This window comes from Citrus sinensis, chromosome 3 (assembly GCF_022201045.2).
Source record: "Citrus sinensis cultivar Valencia sweet orange chromosome 3, DVS_A1.0, whole genome shotgun sequence".
Lineage (NCBI taxonomy): Eukaryota > Viridiplantae > Streptophyta > Magnoliopsida > Sapindales > Rutaceae > Citrus > Citrus sinensis.
This window is the reverse complement of record NC_068558.1, coordinates 2,792,726-2,807,597: the sequence shown is the minus strand read 5'-3', so window position 1 is coordinate 2,807,597 and position 14,872 is coordinate 2,792,726. Positions and strand designations below refer to the sequence as shown.

Below are 14,872 nucleotides of genomic sequence, written 5' to 3'. Positions count from 1 at the left end.
ATATTGTACAAAATAAATCAGGAATTTGATTCAATATTTAAATGATGGAGTGCCCACTTTTCTTCACATTTTGTTCCAAAGAAAATGCACCAATTTGAGGTGGGAAGCTAGAATAATAACACCTAACTCTTTCACATGGCTTCCAGGATTTGGCCACTCAAATTATGATTTTATTAACGGGAAAAAAGTGACTCCTTTTAGTGTATGCAATCTTAAATCACAGGTCTCAAGGTAATTTTATTTCTAATGGGGTTCTGTTTCAAAATCTTCTAGGGTTTCTAAATGCTATGGTAGTGACAATGTCACATACTATCACTGGCATCCATCAATCACCATTTTACCAACTTTTTCTCCTACTTTAGGCTATAACTAATAAAGATTAATGATGGGTATTTAAATTTAGTTATAGATAAAAATATGGAAACTGTAAAGAGTCAAGAGTGTTATGATCTTAACGGTTAAATAATTTCTCTTTCCTTCCCAGATGGATAACTTAATTTATGCACATTTGCAGAGTAGAAAAATAATCAAAGCTCGTGCAGTTTATGAACAGTTAGCATTTCAAGGTAAAAAAAGAAAGAAATACAATTTGGCATGTGACTAGGTCGTTTTCTCGTGGAATGATGGGGACAAGAAAATTCTGTTCTTAAAATTTGAGATAAATTTAAATAACATTTTATATTCGCAATTGGTGCATTAATGATTAAGCATCTAATTGACAAAATTCTGAAACGAAGTGATGTAAATTTGGTCCTTCAAGGAAGCAATTAGTAGGTCAAAGCTGCCATGTATATTCGTGGCAATGCGGCATGTGTCAAGGGCTTGAGATCTCAAATCTCATTGGAAGTTATACGAAAGTGAAAAGTGTACCCTCATATTATTTGTTTAATCTTCGTGGGTATTTTTTATTTTTTAATTTAAATGAGTCTTTAATGTAATCCAAACATTTTATTTAATCTAAGATTAGTGGTGATGACACAGAAGAAAAGTGGTTCATTTGATTTAAAGACAGAAAAATCTGACAGACTAGTGGCCCGCCGCTTGATGTGCATCAGCATCACTGTTTTGATCAATTTGTTTGTTCCCATTTTTGGCTACCAAGCATGGAACCACATTCATCGTCCCCCGTAAATTTCAATCATATGGTTAAACGCAGCGAGTCAATAGTGTGGATAAGAAGTATCCTAAACTTGTTGCAATAGCAGTGCAGATATGATAATGATGTGAGATTTTCATCGGTATAAAATCTATTATTTTCAACGTCTCATTTATTGTGATTTGTCTGGATACTACTTACAACGTCTTTTTCTATTACGAAATGCGAGTGGAGTAGAAACATCCATCCCTCGTGAGGGGTATTTGATTGGGCATGTGCTTCATAAATTAAAAATATAATAATGTAAGTCTCGTGTATATATATCTGATTGTAAATATCAGTGTAATGACCTGCTGTCATAGTAGTTATATATATCTCTGTGTAATACAGTAATCTGATGTTTAATCAGTTAAAAAAAAAACAAAAAAACTAAAGGATGTCAATTTTTGTGGCGCTTTCATGATTCCTGTAGGGTGATACTGGAGCTTATGTGTTGAGCTTCTAGGTATAGTTGATAGATCATATAATTGAGATCACTAAAAATAGTAATTCAAATTTTCTTTGAATTGCGAGTGATTTTTTTTCTATGTACCAAAAATTTTATGATAATAAAGATTATAGTGAGCCTCTTTAAAAATTTCTATAGTGTATGTACGAAGACAAAATGGGTATAATTAGGATTGGTAATATATGATGATGTTAACATAAACAACATCGCTCGTTAGATTATTAGTTGCCAAATCATATAGAATGAATTCAAAATCTTGAGCCATGAACAATAGTAAGAGTGAACATGGCGCACTCCCACATAATCATACCTTGGTCAAGTAAAAACCAGCAAGTTTGATCAAAATCAATCGGAGTGCGTATGATTGAAGGTAAAAAAAAACGAAAGTGATAATGTTGTTAATTACTTTTATGAAAAGAAGAGGAACAAAGTTACAAAGAGAAGCAGAAAAGAAAAGTAAAATTTCCGGCCTGCCCACCTAGAAGCTTGAAGGAAAAGCAGAGCTTTTTGGCGAAATGGGATGAGGATCCCTCTTTAAAAAGAGGCCTTTTGTGTTCACAAAGGTGAAAGGGTAAGCAAAAAGAAGCCCCTCTGCGCTCAGAGTCGCAGGCACAGGCACAGGCCACACGCGACATGTACTGATTGCGTGTTGTTAAATATGTTGAGCCTTCTTTCACATTCCCAAAATTTCATGCCTTGGTTCGGTGGCCAGCACGAAACGCCTCTGATCTCTTCTCTTGCTTGGTCCACTGCCCCACCTCTCCCCCACGCTCTCCCAAGAGCGTGCCCACCAAAGACATCATTATAATAGATTCACAGCACCTAGGATTTAAATTTAATTTACATAAATAATTTGATTTTTCTCTAATATTTTTATTAAATTTTGGATTTAATGATTTTGGTGATGAACCCCTTTTTTTTCTTTTGTTTTGGTGTACTATTTAAAGCCAGTAGGGACAAATAAATTTTTAGTTGAAATCAAAAGCAAGGACCATATGTGGAGCATTCATTTCGATTTGATAGATATATAAAAAAAAAAAAACAACTAAAATTAAAGAAAAATTAAAAAAAATGGAACCAAACCAGTCCGATTTACTGTGATGATTGGGCAAAACTAGGGTTAATTTCTTAAGGTGATGGAGCTTTTGCTGGACTTCATTATCAAGGGGTACACAGTCTACAGAGTCATCTCTGGCTCTAATTTTGTGTGTCCCTTGTGACAACCATTCACAGCTCACCACATGATGCCATGCTAGGACCATATCTCAATTAAACTTACTTAATATTACTTTATTCCCCCCACACTTTCATTAACCAAAATGCTCTTCTTTAATCACCATGATTTGAACTTTCCCCTTTGTGGGTTAATCTCACTATATTAAACAATTTGTGCCTTTACTAATCATGGTTCATGGCCAAGCCATTTACAACCCACTTCAAAGTTGTTGAGTGGTATGGCTATAAAGAGACTGTTTCATTCTTCAACATTTGCTTCCTGCTCGTTGTTAAATTCTTAATATATTGTTCTGACTTCTGAAGAAAAAAGCAAGAACTGCAAAATGGGGAACTGCCAGGCCATTGATGCAGCAACACTGGCGATTCAGCACCCGTGTGGGAAGGTTGATAAGTTTTACTGGCCTGTGAGTGCTTGTGAGGTCATGAGAATGAACCCTGGTCACTATGTGGCTCTTCTCATTTCCACCACCTCGTGTCCAACAAATACTAACAATAACAAAGACAAAGAAGAAGGCCCCGCTAACAACAGCAGCAGCAGCAGCATTAGCATCACTAACAACAATGGCAATGGAAATTCTGTTCGCTTGACAAGGATTAAGCTTCTCCGCCCAACAGATACTCTTGTTCTTGGCCAAGTTTATAGACTCATCACTGCTCAAGGTATGCAATTAATAAGATTCTTGTCCTTTTTGTTAGTTGAGATGAAGTTGTGTTTGCTTAATTTGAAGTAATATGTTGTTTCAGATGTCATGAAAGGGCTATCAGCAAAGAAACAGGCAAAGATGAATAGAAACAGGCCGCAGTCAGCTGAAAAGCCAGAGAGGGTTAATGAGGAGCCAAAAAGATCTGAACTTGAGAAGGACAATCAGGTGAATTTCATTGAAACAATTATCGAGTTGTTCCGCTTGTGGACGATCTTTGAAATTTGTTTTCTTATTATATCAAGCATGTTCGTGTGCAGGTGATGAAACAAGAAAGACACAGACCAAGAACAACGGTATCAACAAACTCAGCAGCTGCCAGATCAAGAAATTGGCAACCCTCACTACAAAGCATTTCAGAAGCTGGAAGCTGATCATTATTTTTCAACATGCTCTCTAAGAACCGGAGGCTCCACAAGACTCCAGCAGCATATATAAAATTCCAGCCTTGTTAAACCTATAGCAGTTAAAAATCACAACTTTTCGTTCAGAGAAGTGGGTAGCTAGTAGCAGCTGGCCAAAGAAACATAAAGATTTCTGCGAAGTGCGGGTCTATTCGAGTAATGGAAAATTTGTATAGCAAACAGTGAAATCCAAGAAAGTTGTAATCAAGTTCTCTTCAGTAATGCAGTTAGAAATTGTCCCAGAAGTTTTTTTTTTTTTTTTTTTTCTTTCTTTTGAACGATTTTGGTTGGTTATTAACTCTTCTAGTGTGCTTGATGAACAATAATGTCAAGGGACTTCGAGTTTGTTTGACCCATGATGCTTAGTAGTTTATCATTGGTTATTAACATGCCTTTGATTTTCTATTTTCATGCCAAAAACAGATGGGTCGCCATGATGCAAGGAACACAAGTTGTGATCATTTGCTTTGAACTTGAAAGACCACACCTACTAAGAAATTAAGTAGACATAAAATATGATGATGATCCTGAGCAGATTCACCAGCTAGTTTGGAATCAACCCAGAAATCAATTAATTTCAGAACTTGTTTATCGTTTTCCTCTAATAATAAAAGACGCATGTAACCTTACCGTGGAACTATTTAAATTTGGTTTTCAGTTGAAGCATCAGTCCTTGCCAGCATTAAGATACCATCAGGGGAAGTCAACCAAAAAACAATTCATCTTACAGTACGGTTTAACAGTACAAAACATCATAGAATATAGTGCTTAATGTAATATAATATATCTAAATCATATGATCAGGATTTATGTCAGTTCAAGTTGAGCTCAAGAATCATAATTATATAAACAAACACATGGGGTTTGGTCTGAAGGAAATAGGCAAAAAAGAGGATAACACGGATATCTTACTTTTTAACTTGGAAAACCTCAAAAACATTAGTATAAATTGGTAAGAAATATATTTCAAATTCAGCTAATGTAGAATCTGTAGGTTTTATTTTCTAAACCAATGTTTGATAAAAAATCAAATTCCCGCAATCATCTTGTTGATTACTAGCTGGTTCTTAACTGCTATCTATTGCATCAATTTGTTCATTCCTTTTTCCAAGTTGAGAAGAAAAACATACATCAACTTTAGCAAAGCAAAAAGATTTCGTCTTCTTTTCTTTCATAATTTCGTAGAATATGGCACAGCAGTAAGCAATTAGGCCACCGCTGGAACATTTTTTTAAGCATGAGAAATAGTTGTGTTACACTTTGAATCCAGGAAATTAGTACATGGAATTCTTTACACGGGGCCGTTAATTTTTGGCATGATCTACCAAATCTTTATGGCGGAATATTACCTTTGTCTCTTGTTGGAAAGGCACTGAATATGTAATAACAAGATTAATGAATGATGGAGGAATGTATTTATGTTGTAGGCCTCTCTACTGGACCTGATTTTGCTTCCTTGCTCAAAAAATCAAAATCTTCTCACGGGCTGAATCTCCCCTATAAATGTTTGAGAATGACAGCTTTTAAACGAAGCCAGATAATGAATGGTTACCACTGGTTTCTTAAAGGGTAGCTCAAATTTAAAAAGTCCAGAGAGCTACATTCAATTTTCTGACCACAAAAGACTTTTATCCATTTTATTTTCAAGAAAATTCAATGGCTTTGCTATCAGATCAGAATGGACTCAACTTTTGAAGCACTCCACAAAAATTATTGTCTTGATCGAAAATTGACTCATGCAACTTGCATTGCTTGCATTGAAAGCATGAAGTAATTGTTAACCACCCAGTATAATTATTGCGGGAACAGAATTTTCTTTAAAAACATCGAACTTTTCATAAACTTGAGACAGGCTTCAAAGTTTAGTAAATTAGTGACAGTGAATCATTACAAAACCTTAAAATTTTGACCATTCAACTCAAAGTTCCAGGTTCAGCACTCATGATCTTGAGCGCCAAATCATCACAGTCTGAAATCTCCACTATGACTAGGATGATCAAAACAACGAGATGCATGGTCTATCCTGCCACATTTTGTATAAATACAAAAAACAGCTGTAAATTTGCTTGAACACCTCAGAATGGCGTTATGATCTATATAGTGACAAAATCAGTTTCATTGATTCAGGGCCTCGAGGGTGAGCACAAGCATTTAGAAGACAAACAAAGACCAGCCTCAATTTGATTCATCTTTATCCTCACATAAATTCATCATGAAAATCAGTTGGAGCTTCATCATAATTATTTACTTCCAAAAAGTACCTTTGAAATAATATAAAAGGGTTATGCAGCATTAGTTATCTGAATGGCCTGCAACTTCCATTCATTTGCAGTTTGCTTATTCAACATAACGGAAACAAAATCTATGAAGAATTTAAAAAGGCAGCACGAATACGGAAACAAGGAAGGAGTCCTTACTCATGAACAAAGTCTCCACTGCTCTTAAAATATACAACAAAATCATTGATTCAAATTTAGAAACACACAGAAAACACATAGGCCATCCACATCATTTATTTAACGCTGAACAAACAACCTTTTAACCATTTGTCCATCCCGCGCTCACCTCAATAAAATTCAGGAAAAAGAAAAAAACAAAAGAACTCAAACTCCTCTACTAAACAGTTGTCCCGTAACATATTGCATTTATATAAAAGAAATAAAACCTCGATAGCTCTTCTTGTATGCTTCAACAGTTGGAAACATTTCTTGCTTGGAAACTCACAACCGAAGCAATCACACATTGTCACATTAACAGAAGAAAATTTCACAGTATCACTAAGCTGTTGCGTTCTCAGTCACCGCTTCAACTTGTTCATGGTTGTCAAGTTGGCTGAAGTTACCCTTCTGCTTGAAAAGCTGATTGTGGTGATGCCTACAGTAGAGACGATGCTCATGCGCCACATAGTTTGATGGGCTGATTACACAACCTCCATGGGTGCACCTGAAACAGGCTTTATGGTATGATGTACCATCAACTGCCACCTAAAAGATAGATACAGTATGATGTACGTAGTTAGAATTGATTCTGCAATTCTTTATAAGATAAACACTGCATTTCTAAAAGCACTCACAAAATTTTACATTCAATGAAGTGACTCCATTTTACAACAATCAATGTTCATCATGCTTTTAGAGATACTACGAAACCAAAAGTTGGACTTGCATAAATTTAAGACAGAACATTGCTTTTTGAGATTTCAAACATTTCTCTTAGTTTCAAAATTTATTCTTCAGTAACTAAGAGAATGGATCAGTAATGTCTTTCAAACAATAACAGAAAATTTATTGATGAGAAAATGAATTCCTCTTGCAAAGTCAAGATTTAAAATCACTTTTACCTTTTCAATTGGGTAAACAGTCTTCTTGCAAGCAACGCATTTATCTTGAGTTCCAGCAAACATACTTGAAACTCTGCTATTTGTGACCTGCACATTCCCTCTTGGTATGACTATCAATTTGGAAAGTTATAATTTGCTATGAGCAATGAGGCATGCTATGCTTTCAGCACAAGTTCTATTTTCAATTTGAGCTGAATATTTGAATACCTGATCAGCAGATCTCTCAACTCTAACAGTTTTTGGAGTACCTAGAAAATAAAGGAACCCATGGATAAACTTAAACAAGAGGATATAGCATTAATAAATATCTTAAATACACCATGATTATTAAGCACCTTCAAAACTTTTATCCAAGCTGCCAGTCATCTTAAACAGCTGATCAAAGTGAGGCTTGCAATATAAAACTCCCTCAAAGGAGCAATAGTTGCTCAGCTGCAAAGTTGTAGAAGAAGAGTGAGAAATAAAATGTAAACCACATGTTGATACCACCCAGAGATTGCAAGCAAATCCCTTGCTATCATAACATAGGTATTTGTGAAGATGTATATAAACCGATTCTCACAGATATGTCAAGACATTAGTAGTAATGCTCTGATTAATCCTATCAACGAACAGTAAATTGCAACCAAGCATTATCATTTCCAGATGCCAAGTTTAATGCGGTACTCACGAGGAGACAAGAGGATTTAAAAATTACAAAATGCAAGATGACATGAATTAACTTAGTTACTGCATTGCTTGGTGACTTTTTAGTAATATCTCACATGGTGTCAAATATGGGTTAAAGGGAAATTGTTAAGAAAATCCCTATCAGTGCAGGAAAACCTAGAACAAAACCACAAAGACTCAGATAAAAGTAGAGACCCAGCTATAAACCTCACAAGATTAGTTTCTCACTAACAACTCAAAACTGTCTTGTCTGAGCTTTCCTATAGACACTGTAATTTGTCCAGCAGTCCACAATCATGCAAAGGGAATATCATCTCTAAATGAGACCTAACTTTGCATATTGGGGTTCCCTGTCCTATGAATAAACAAGATAGGAATGCCCCATGATCATGATCATGAAACTTGCTCCAAAAAATAAAAGAAAGAGATTAATCATCTATGTCAAAACCAACTGTATCTTCAATGATTAATCCATGCAGCAAAATCTGAAGAAGCCAAACATTTTCTTTCATTCCAAATGTCATGAAAATTAGAACTTTAGGAGCTTCTAAAAATTCAAGAAAGTGCTCAAAAATAAAACATCAGTTTGAAATCTACTCAAGTTCCAAATTCGAACATGCAAATCCATCCTATAGCATATTTGAAAACCACTTGCCTATCCAATTAATGTTCTTTATGAATGAAAGCAATTTACTCTGTTCTGCCCCTTACATCCTAACCAATCCCCCAAGTTGAGTATCTTACTCCTAAATCAACAGTCTTGCTAGTTAAATTCTCCACATGATAAAGACAAATCACAAAAGCCATACATGACAATCTGTTAAGAAATTCCCAACACAAAAAATCCAAAGGATCTAGACGTCCACATCAAAACAAAAGGATTGCTTGGCACGAGTTCATTCAAATAAGTAAAGGATTTTGTGCACATACAGCAAGCAAGACATATCTGGTTGATAATGTTTATTTGCAAACAGGGAATCATCAGTATCAAGACAAACAACTGAACATCAAGCCCTCACCTCCCTATCCTCGAAACTCAAAACTACAACCCCATAACATACATAAACAACAAATGAAAGAATACTTCATGCGGCCTAAAATACATAATCTTTAGACAAAACCCAGATGTAAAAATCCAAACTTTGGCACTTGCGGCGTTTGACAATTCGACATGATCATACAAAGAGAAGTAACAGAACATCAGACACATCAAAATTCAACATACTAAAGTGTCGGTTCTTCTTCTGTGTGAGAGCGAGAGGATGAATTGTTGTTACCTTGAGGGTGCCCTTGCAATGGTGGCATCTAAAACAAGCCTTGTGATAGACTTTGTTATCAGCAGTAAGTTGATCAACCAAGTATACCGTCTTCTCACACGCCTTACACTTCTGTGTTGTCCCTGCAAAACTCGCCATATCTCTTGGATCTTCCACACACAACAAATACCAAAGAAAGCTAAGACTTCCTCGAACACTTACAAAGTCTTCGATGCTGAGAAACAAGCAAGACTTTGTCTTCTAACTACAACAATTTTTTCTCTTTTTCAAATAAAGGGTATTGAGATTACGGCTCAGAAATATAGTGTGACAGTAGTTGAGCCTTGAATTACACTTTAGGCCAATGACAGGCGCTAGCTGTCGGCGTCATTGGGACCATTTTGTGATTTCCACTCGCATAATCATTGCCGTATCTGTGGTTGAATTACGATAGTACCCCGAGTTTTGAGACGTGTCATCTGACTAGTGACTGAAACAGAGCATTTTCTCTGTCTTCGGACAAAAAGAATTGAAAAACTCGGTACACGGATTCGGACATGTCTCGCGGTTTCAAGTGTAGTGGGTTATTTTAAAATAAGTATACCACTCTCACAAACAGCGCGCGTGTTAAATGTTTCTGCGTTTGTTGGTACTCGGCAGCTGTGCATAATCGGTAATCCATATCCTTAAGTGGACGTGTCGACACGTGCTTGGAGAGGAGAATGGGGAAAATAATCTGCTACCCCACGGTAAAAGCGTGTGGTGGGCCAGTGAGTTGTTCTCTCATGATGATATGATTCTCTTATTTTTTTGAATTGAATAAATTTTTTTATTTTTTTGGATTGAATTATATTTTTTGCTTTTTCATTATTGTCATTTTGTGTAATATCTGTCTGACAATAGCAGTGCATGCACGATCCAAACTCCTCAAAAATCAAAATTCAAAAAACTCACCTCAATTTCCTCCTCTTTTATTTATTAATTTAATTTTTATTTTCTGTTCCTAGCGGTGATTAAGGAAAATTGAGTCAAGATTACAAAGATAATTTACAAATAAGAAATAGAAACCCCAGTGAGGAAGAAGAATTTCATATATTATATAAAAAAATTAATAATTAAAATAAAATTTTCAGATTCGACCCGCCAATTTTTGAATTGAAAGCTGGAGCCGATCTTATTCACGAAGTATTTTTCGTACCTATCTTTAATCCCTTGGACCCAATTAGTGGTGTCCTTTCGCGTTTCCACAATATACCAAGGTATGAAAATGAATTGACCACTGTTGGTGAACGTTTTGATACAGTAAAATATCTGAGTAATTATATTCAGGTTCATTAATTTTTTTTACTATCAAAAAATTATATCTTAATTAGGAGTTTAATTCAAAAATTATTATTTAACTTATGTATTATTAGAGTGAGTAATATAAAGATAAATATATTAACTAGGGGTGGGCACCAACCTGCCCAATCTATGAAATTGACTCAACTTCCATAATTTTTTACAATTTAAGTTGGGTTGATAAAATATATGGGATGAATTATGTTTTTAAATTTCCAATCCGCGATGCTCGTGATTTGGGTTGGGATGAAAACTTTTAACCCAACCCAACCCACCAACTCAATATTTTATATAAAATTTAAAAAACAAAAAATCAATATAAAAGGATGAGAAAAGCCTCTCACATCAGCTACAACTTTCTCAATTACAATAACCATAACGAAAATTCTTTTAGTTCAAAATATTGCCGCACATACATAGAACACAACAAAACATCACAACTCGCAAGCCTTTTTGAATAGCAGCCCAACCGCTAAGGTTCTTACTTCTTTCTAATTTACTAATTAATTTTTGTTTCGAAACAAATTGGTCAGCTTTTTTTTGTTAAGAATTGATTTGGATAAAATCATTAAGTGCTCTATAATATTTTTTTATGAAACAAATTGGTCAATTTTTGGTTGTTTAGGTGTCAAGAACAAGCTCAATCGGATTGGCGCAAATATTATCTTCGGGAAAAAAAAACTTTTTAGCAAAGAGCATTGCTCTACAGCATATTTTTAGCAAACTTTTTTACTATGAAAATAAACCTTTGTCAAAAACCCAACTCAATCAATCCAATATGATCCAACCCACAATTTTACGGGTTGGGTTAGATTGGATTGAGGCATTTAACAAATTAGGTTGAGTTGAATTTTTTTTCAACCCATACTATATGTGGGTTGCAACCCCATAATATTAATGAAATATGTCAATTTTATAAAGCATTATTTTTAGCAAACTTTTTTACTATGAAAATAAACATTTGTCAAAAGTCCAACCCAATCAATCCAATATGATCCAACCGACAATTTTACGGGTTGGGTTAGATTGGATTGAGGCATATAATAAGTTGGGTTGAGTTGAATTTTTTCAACCCGTACTATATGTGGGTTGCCACCTGAACCGTGCCCACCCATAATATTAACCAAATATGTCAATTTTATATAGCATTATTTTTAGCAAACTTTTTTACTATGAAAATGAACCTTTGTTAAAAACCCAACTCAATCAATCCAATATGATCCAACCCACAATTTTACGGGTTGGGTTAGATTGGATTGAGGCATTTAATAAGTTGGATTGAGTTGAATTTTTTCAACCCATACTATATGTGGGTTGCAACCCAAACTGTGCCCACCCATAATATTAACAAAATATGTCAATTTTATAAAGCTATAAACATATGAAAAACCAAAAATATTTTAGCGTCAACAAGAAAATATTTATGCTAATAAGTTATTATGTACCCATAAGTTGAAAGATGTGATAACAATATTAAAGAATATTTTTACAATATAGAATTAATTATAATTATATAAAAATAAATTACTCAAAACTAAATTTTAAAAAACTAAAAACTTATTATAATATAAAATTTATTCTTATTTATAATTCGTGAGATCCAAATTCTTTATGACTATGTAAGGGGATAATTTTTTTTAAATGCAGCCAAGTACCCCATCACAAAATAAGAAAAGTATCCATTACTCTTGGGGTTTCGTTGGGGCTCGAAAATTGGTCTAAAACATACACGTCAACATTCACCAACTTTTCTAATCATATTATAGACACAACTACATGTTTCTTTCTTTCTGAGCACAGAGCTGTCATCAATTTAATTAATGAGAAATCCAGCAATAAGTTTCAGGCAGCTTAAGATGCATCCCCCAGATAGAAATAACTTAACACTTGCCAAGACGAGAAAGTGCTAAAATATTCATGAAACTACTATCCAATACTTATTGAACAAATTTTTATGAATATGAGAAGCAGGCAGTGATCAGCAGAGCAGCGAGTCTTACAGCCAAGTATTTCATGACAATATTTTTGATCTTATTTAAAACTCAGACAAAAACTACTAAAAATCTAACATTGATAAAAACAACTTCTGCAGACATACACAATCATGCACTTTCAGTACCCCTTGCCTGTCTCCTAGCTTCTTCTCGCATGACTGCTTTGACATAAATTTCATAGCAACAACCTGAAACAAAGACATAACAAAAGTTTTCAAGAACATTGGGAAGCTTGTCAAATTCAACATTCATAGTGATCTACAATATCGATGGCACATGGAACTACTAAGCAAAAAATGAAAAATAAAAATAAAATAAAGTGCTCTCAACCAATACCTTGTACATGAAGCATTGTCGCTCAAGATGAAACATATAAAAGTTTTTTTAAGCGTAGTTGAGAATCTGAAAAAGGTGTATCTTGGCCATGACTTATAAAATGACATAGGTATTACATCAGGTTCTAGTTTGTTAAGATGTTGGTTATTTTAAGGCCGAGAGAGAAGTCAAATGGATAAGCATTCGCAAAACTACGGTCCCAAATATGCATGATGGAATATTATGCCATGTCTTAACCCAACATGAGATGCTGCCCAATTTATGGTGCCACTGGTTAAATCCATGACCACATCAATCAAGAAATGCTTGAAATCTTCAGAGTTTACTTGCTGGAGCTAGTGAATTTATTATGCCATGAACTAGTGAGAGCTCACTAGTTCTAACCCATTAAATGTTCCAAGAAATAGCACACATACAAACATAGCACAATCGTATAGAAGGTGCACAATGAAAATAATATAACAAAGAAACTAGAATCGAGCAATCACCAAGCTTTCTCCTCAGAAAATCATTGTCAGTCTGTCAGAGAGATTGATTTCACACTATATCAGCAATTTTAGGGCAGTAGGTTAGACTTGCTGAGAAACATTCATTCAATCTCAACATGATATCAATGCACATATTGCCGACAGATACAGCAATTAGGCATATAAATTAACAAATGGGGTCAATTCCAAAAATTAAAACCCTAATAACAAAATTTCAGGCACCAATTGTATCATGAAATTCATGAGCATCAACTTCAAATGAAATGACAAAATTATGGAATCATTCACGAAGGGAAAGTAAGTGAATTAGTTACAAGAATCTCCTATAATTCAGACCAAGCTAATGGCAAACAAACAGCATTAGACTCATTCAGAAGCTAGTAGAACCTCATGTTAACTTATGACAAATCCATATTAATATATATTTTATTTTTTCTGTGAAGGGAAAAGTTTAAACGATCCAGGAGGGGAATCACTGTGGAAAATTCTCACGATCAAAGTGTCATCTTATCAATCTTTAACGTGAGTAAGTGCATCAGAAATCCGCACACCAGCTTGTTATGACACTATTAATGCTACATTACAAATACTTGGCTCAAAACCATTTCACTCGGCATATGCCAAAGTCTCCATTCTTACCTGCTACAACAACAATTGTGAGAACATCCCCCATCCTTTTCAATCTCCACACACTCTTCTTATGCGACTTGAACCTCTTAAGAACAGGATCATCTGCCAAAAGCTGCAGTGAATTCAACTCATTATCAAATGAGAGCACAACAAAACTTAACATACCGATCAAATTGGATGCACAGCAGATAAAAGAAAAAGTATACCCTTTTTTAAGGATTTTGCATCAGGAACACCAAACATAACACAAAAGCCAAAGCTAGTAACTTTCCAAGAAGTAATCATCTATCTACTAATTGACAAAACCCAGATGCTAAATTCTAATCTGGTCCAATAAATATAAAACAAACAGCCAAAAAAAAAAATTTCTAAGTGAAAATAAATCAAACAAACAATGAAAGGAAAAAAAACCACAAAAGATAAAATCGAAGAATGTCTTACAGCTTTCTCGCGAGGTCCCAGTTCGACGTGGTACCCACGACGCGAGAGTGCATCTTCTCTCTTCTCCTTTTAATTTCAGCAACGAATAAGTTAGCTTCGGAAACTTAAATCAAATCAAAACGAATAAGATCGATTGGTGATGCATTAGTTTACCTGAGTATGAGATCGTAAGTGAGAAGCAATAGAGGTTTTAAGCAAATATGCCATCTTCACAACACGATCAGATTGGCGCTGCTCAAGAGTCTGTCTTTTCGGTTTTTTGGGTGAAGGGACAATTTTGCATTGAAGAATAAATGTTAGACCCAGTTGAACACTTGAGGTACGAAAACTAAATAATTATTTTCTCAGAGCTCGTCCCTGTACTTTAATTTAATTTCACTTAGACCCAGTCTTTTATTTCTCTTCTTTTTGGGTGAAGCCCGTATTGCCACG

General features: G+C 34.8%; 3 protein-coding genes across 3 annotated transcripts; 1 reads left to right on the top strand and 2 right to left on the bottom strand.

The window, feature by feature from the left end:
• The first annotated feature begins 2,793 nt into the window (after positions 1–2,793).
• Positions 2,794–4,297, top strand: LOC102631241 (uncharacterized). The gene is made up of 3 exons (XM_006476669.4): positions 2,794–3,500; positions 3,585–3,709; positions 3,802–4,297. Exons 1-3 carry the CDS (start codon positions 3,164–3,166, stop codon positions 3,913–3,915), a joined length of 576 nt encoding a protein of 191 aa, XP_006476732.2. The 5' UTR covers positions 2,794–3,163; the 3' UTR covers positions 3,916–4,297.
• A 2,068-nt stretch (positions 4,298–6,365) lies between these two features.
• LOC102630753 (LIM domain-containing protein WLIM1) lies at positions 6,366–9,515 on the bottom strand. The gene is made up of 5 exons (XM_006476668.4): positions 9,232–9,515; positions 7,621–7,717; positions 7,493–7,533; positions 7,286–7,372; positions 6,366–6,929 (listed from the first exon to the last, which is right to left on the bottom strand). The coding sequence occupies exons 1-5, from the start codon at positions 9,367–9,369 to the stop codon at positions 6,723–6,725; spliced, it is 570 nt and encodes a 189-aa protein (XP_006476731.1). The 5' UTR covers positions 9,370–9,515; the 3' UTR covers positions 6,366–6,722.
• A 2,950-nt stretch (positions 9,516–12,465) lies between these two features.
• On the bottom strand, positions 12,466–14,761 carry LOC102630441 (succinate dehydrogenase subunit 7A, mitochondrial). The gene is made up of 4 exons (XM_006476667.4): positions 14,594–14,761; positions 14,441–14,506; positions 14,009–14,111; positions 12,466–12,733 (listed from the first exon to the last, which is right to left on the bottom strand). The coding sequence occupies exons 1-4, from the start codon at positions 14,645–14,647 to the stop codon at positions 12,654–12,656; spliced, it is 303 nt and encodes a 100-aa protein (XP_006476730.2). The 5' UTR covers positions 14,648–14,761; the 3' UTR covers positions 12,466–12,653.
• Between the last annotated feature and the right edge of the window lie 111 nt (positions 14,762–14,872).